Source organism: Melampsora larici-populina (assembly GCF_000204055.1).
Source record: "Melampsora larici-populina 98AG31 unplaced genomic scaffold MELLAscaffold_24, whole genome shotgun sequence".
Classification (NCBI taxonomy): Eukaryota; Fungi; Basidiomycota; class Pucciniomycetes; order Pucciniales; family Melampsoraceae; genus Melampsora; species Melampsora laricis-populina.
In genome coordinates this window covers 132463-137665 of record NW_006768788.1, presented here as the reverse complement: position 1 = coordinate 137665, position 5203 = coordinate 132463, and the positions used below count along the sequence as shown (strand labels likewise).

General features: G+C 41.0%; 1 protein-coding gene across 1 annotated transcript; it reads left to right on the top strand.

Moving 5' to 3' along the window:
* Positions 1-1922: 1922 nt before the first annotated feature.
* MELLADRAFT_87957 (uncharacterized protein) lies at positions 1923-4141 on the top strand (the record flags this gene model as incomplete). The annotated part of the gene is made up of 7 exons (XM_007411365.1): positions 1923-2115; positions 2170-2265; positions 2338-2761; positions 2830-2915; positions 2980-3341; positions 3446-3743; positions 3804-4141. The coding sequence occupies 7 exons, from the start codon at positions 1923-1925 to the stop codon at positions 4139-4141; spliced, it is 1797 nt and encodes a 598-aa protein (XP_007411427.1).
* Between the last annotated feature and the right edge of the window lie 1062 nt (positions 4142-5203).

Here is a 5203-nt window from a genome sequence, read left to right as displayed (position 1 = left end):
GGTTGCTGACACGTTTCTCCCACTCGTCATTTTCTTAGGATCCAGGAAAAGAGGTGGAGTTTCCATTTGTTCCTCCTCATACTCCCGACTTGCTGCAAGATGTCTCCGGTGTTGGAAGTTGCCATCCGTGCACACGTGATAATCACATTCATCTGGTATATCATTCGGCTGAAGTGGACCAAAGCATCTCGGGCAGTTCATCGCCAGTACATCCAATGCTGAGAGATACAAAGCACAGATAGTAAGTTGCTGCTCCTTTCGCAGCATATATCGAAATGCATCAATCGCCGAAGACAGTGTCCTTCTCCATCGTCTAGGCTGGATAGTTGGACGAAATATATGTCAGGTTTCCAAATATTCCATCCTGAAATCTTGATGTTAGATAGTGCTCACTTGTTTGGATTTTTTGACCAATATCAGTGGACAAGCCGGATCAAGAAAGGAATCTAATGCCAGTGCAAAGCCTTGCGTTCGTACAGTGCAAAACTTCCACAGTGCATGATGAAGCCGTAGCAGCCGGATGGAATATGCTATCTGTGGATGTACAGGTGAACCGCCTATGTACCCCATTCTCATTAAACAAACCTGATCTGAAGTACAATCACAAAATTGAATTTCGTCCTGCTTACGGCCTTTATTAAATTGCACCACCACATGTCAAATTTTTTGGATAAAATTAATAAGACCAAGTTGGCTACGCACCAAGGATGTCTAGCATATCAACCTTGCGAGTACGAAGTTTGCCAACTCCACATCAGCAGCCATGGTTAAAGTCGTGATCCCACCTTGACGTATCACCCCAATTTAAGGTTTTTGGAGAAAAAGTCATATAGCATATGAACATATCGGGTAAATTTTTGGCCCAATTTTCCTTTTCAGCTAATCTTTTGCTTTTGTAATAAGATCCTTGGACATAGTTTGAGAATGTGGTGTTCTCATCACGGTGGTAACTCCCCTGCCTGATCATCAGTGTGATGCTGGTATGTAATTATAATATTGTTCTCCTCTTCCACTTCCATGATATCTCGTCCCTCGTCGGCAGGTGCGTTGACGTCATCATGAACTTCAGGTGCTGTTCCATTTGCCGCCTGCTCAAGTGCTAGTTCGAGTGCTTGTATGCGATCATTCACGTATTGAGCTTCGCTCCTTTCAACTGCTGCAACTATAATTCCTGAGCCTTCAGCTGCTGGTGGTTTGCGTTTCTTCTTCTGACTTCCTCCTAAAGGACAAGGTACTGAGTTTCCCTTCTTGCCCATTGGATGTTGAGTATATCGATTTGGATGATAATGATTAGTAGGATGAGATTTGTGGTCGCAAAGATATTCTTCAAAGTTTGAAGGGTAATCGCTTGACGGGGACAGCTGCTGACGCTTACCACATTTTACCTTTTTTGAAAAGGGGCACAGACTCGTTTTTCAAACAGCCTGAAACGGACAGAACGGACAGATACTCTCACTGGCCCCTGTCCTCCAAGAATGGCAACTCTCAACTACTCCCAGCCATCCCAAATGAAAATGGTAAAACGATTTGAATAGTGACAGGTGTATTCCTCCCAATTGATATTGTATGAACATCCAAATACCAAAAGGAACGAGAGGATTCAATTCCAACTGCTAGGTGAACTCAGCTGAGAATATTTCAGCAAGACAAGGATAAATCAAATCGTTCATCCACTCCTATACAGTCCTTGACACTTGCACGTGATAATCAAGGTGTAAAGTAAGTGACATGTCGCAGTGATTTTATCACGTGCTAGACTGTATAGGGTCTGCCACCCATTTTTGTTTTCGTCAAAGCAAGATTCTGGTATGTAAACAAATCCCTACCTTGTCACCAGTTACATCATCACTCAATCCCCATATCACTCCCTTTCCTTACGTCAGCCTTTCCTGGAACTCGACTAATTCTCTAAACTCTATACGATGCACACCCCTCGATCTTCAGCTTCCAAATCGAGAAGCATGCGCTCCAAGCGCAAAAGCCACATGGGATCTAGATCAATCATGTCGAAGTCTATATCTTCAAGGCCCAAAACCACTCGGATTCAAACCTCCCGAACCCGACGCCAAAATGAGTTGACCGCGGCAGAAATGGCGCTTGATGACGTTGATTCTGGTAAGCACCATTCAGAACTAACTTCCTTACTATTGATTCTTGCAGATGGGTGAGATCATAATAACTTACGAACCCAAACCCAATCGCACCTCCTCTACATCGCAGACAAGAACAAAGACCAGGACGAAGACCACGATGACGAGGATGATCGTGAGCTGAATGAATATCCTCAAACATCCTGCACGTGATCATATTGTATTAATAATATGCTTTCACTTGGAGATGCAGTAATGGCACGACTCGCGAGGCAAACCTCCCTGGAGGAAGAAGATCCTGAAGAAGTCCCAGAACCCACTCGAACAAACACCCAACGCCCTCTGCATTCATTAATCGTTCAACCACAGGATGAAGCTGAAACGGACCTACCTACTGGAACCAACACCCGACGAGCTCTGTGTTCCTCAAACGTTCAATTGGAGGAAGAAGCTGAAACGATCCTACCTACTATTGATAACTATAAACAGCTAGTTGATGACTGGCCTCCAGCCCGGATAGCTGTCCAAGACCGATTGCAAAAGAAGAAGCGTACGGCGGTACCCCCTAAGATTTTAACTGAAGCTCGCGCAATTCAAAACCTTTACAAGCAACATAAGTCGATGCTTGCAATCATGGGTAATGTCAGTACTTTTACATTGAACAAAGCATTGTAAGTGCTATTTCGTTTATGATTTGATTTCTAGCTCAGGTCAGTTGACTGATTTATTTATTTCACAGGGGGGAACTTGGTGGTCGCCGACGACCAAGCGGTTATCAAATTTGGTTGAAGTTTGGGAAGGAGATTGAAAAACACCGAAAGCGAAGTGAGTTTTCTCACTCTTACAGTTATACATTACCTGTGTAATGATATTGACGATTCATTGCTAGTGCCACGTAAGTGGGGCCAGAAAGGTGTCTTAGCGTCTCGAAATAAGTTACTTGGCGATATATGGACTCGTCTTCCTATAGAACATAAAGAGGTATTTTCCCCTCCGGTTTTTCATGCCCTATCTGGTCTGCATTATTCACAACATGGTAAGAAAGTCGATACCGATGAAGATGCGAAAAAGGATCCAATCATCTTTGAGCCTGGGGAACGTGAAGCATTACAGGCTTTATATGATCAGATAGTTTGGAAGGAAAAGGTTGCTAAGGAATATTCAAAGGCTTCTAAACGTGTGGCCTCTGGTCCCTCTTTGCCTGATTACAACCGTCAGTCACTTAAAACTATCGAACGGCTTCAAAACCAGGTACGTATTTCCATAATCTATTCGATTTAGGTGATACTTAATGAACTTCCCTGGCTGGGTTTCGCTGTTCCGTCTTGTCTGTTTTACAGATTGAGGATGAGTAGAACAACATGGGCTTTGACTACTACCTTCTGGCATGTAGCAAACACAGTTTGACTGAGGTTTGCTCTTCTTCAAGAGGCTGGTGTAGAGAGTATACATCGATAGAAGAAATGGAGAAGTATGTCAATAAGAAGTGTAATTTCTCTTCAATGTTTGCCGCCAGGGCGCAAGGCCTTTCTGTCGGGGAAATTGTAGCTGAAACCATTGGTACTAATGGTATCTTAACGGAGAAGGCGCGAAAGGCTGATCCTGGAGATAAAGTGAAGTCTGACCTTGCTCTTGCGTTGCGAACATGTATGAGTAAGTTCAAGCCCTTATCTCGTCTATTTTCTTATGCTGATTTGTTTCTGAAATAATCAGAGGGTTTACTTGGATACGAAGTCGGTTTTCCACGAGGACCTGATCCAGAAGCCATCTTACTCGACAAATACAACATCAAAATAATCCAGATGCATGCTTCTAAACTGCCACATGAAACTTTGAAGCTAGGATTCAATGCTATGAATAGTCGCAGATCTTTGTGGCTGGATGATGTCAAGGCTAATCTTTTCAAGTTAGAAAAGATGGACACAGATGAGGAAGATGATGATGATAACAGAATGAATATAGATGAAGAGGTTACTAACACGCAAGATTTACCTATTGATGACAAAATGGATGAAGATGAGGAATGGACTGGATTGGGTGATATTGAATGAGCCAAATATATCAATATATAAATCTTTTTATATGTAGTCTTCATATTATCAACTAACCACTTTGATCTTGTAGTGAATTTAATATTGAATGAGCCAAAAATTTTAATATATAAATCTTTCTTTTGTATATGTAGTCTTCATATAGATGTGACTAAGTTGTGATTGTCAGTCACACCTTTGTGACTGACAATCACACCTCAGTCACATCTATATGAAACCTTCGAGGTGTGATCGAGAAACACAAATGTGTCAATCAATCACACATTTGTGACTTAGAATCACAACTTGATCCTCACAATCACAATTGTGTGATGCTCAGTCACCCAAATGTCCATGTGAATCACAATTGTGTGACTCAACTTGTGACTTAGAATCACAACTTGATCCTCACAATCACAATTGTGTGATGCTCAGTCACCCAAATGTCCATGTGAATCACAATTGTGTGACTCAACATTACACAATTGTGATTTGTCTGTTTAAAACACACATATATAAATGTTTTTATATGTAGTCTTCATATTCTCAACTAACTACTTTGATCTTGTAGTGATTTTAAAAGTTTTTCATATTAAAAATATTAATATGAAAAACTTTTATATGAATTTGATATTGAATGAGCCAAAAATATTAATATATAAATCTTTTTATATGTAGTCAAAGTGGTCTCAACTAACTACTTTGATCTTGTAGTGAATTTGATAAGGGAATAAGTTTCAAAGTTCCACACTAGGGACCAAGAAGCTCCGTTCAAGTATCACACATTGTGATGCTTGAGGAACTATATCAAGTTCCCATTAAGCTTGATCTGTTTGTTTTCACACCAGCCAACATGTAGGTGTATATATGTAATTATCATTTACCCTATGACACACCATTCACATAAGCTGGAACAAGTTGTGTTTGGCAAATTGTATATTTTGACCTAGTAACACACATACCTGAAATCAAATCCTTGTTTACACCACAACTTTTGCACTTTACGCACCACACAAAAAGTGAGTGTATTTTTGGAATCAGGCATGTTCATTTACCCTATGACAAACCTTTTACATAATCCGG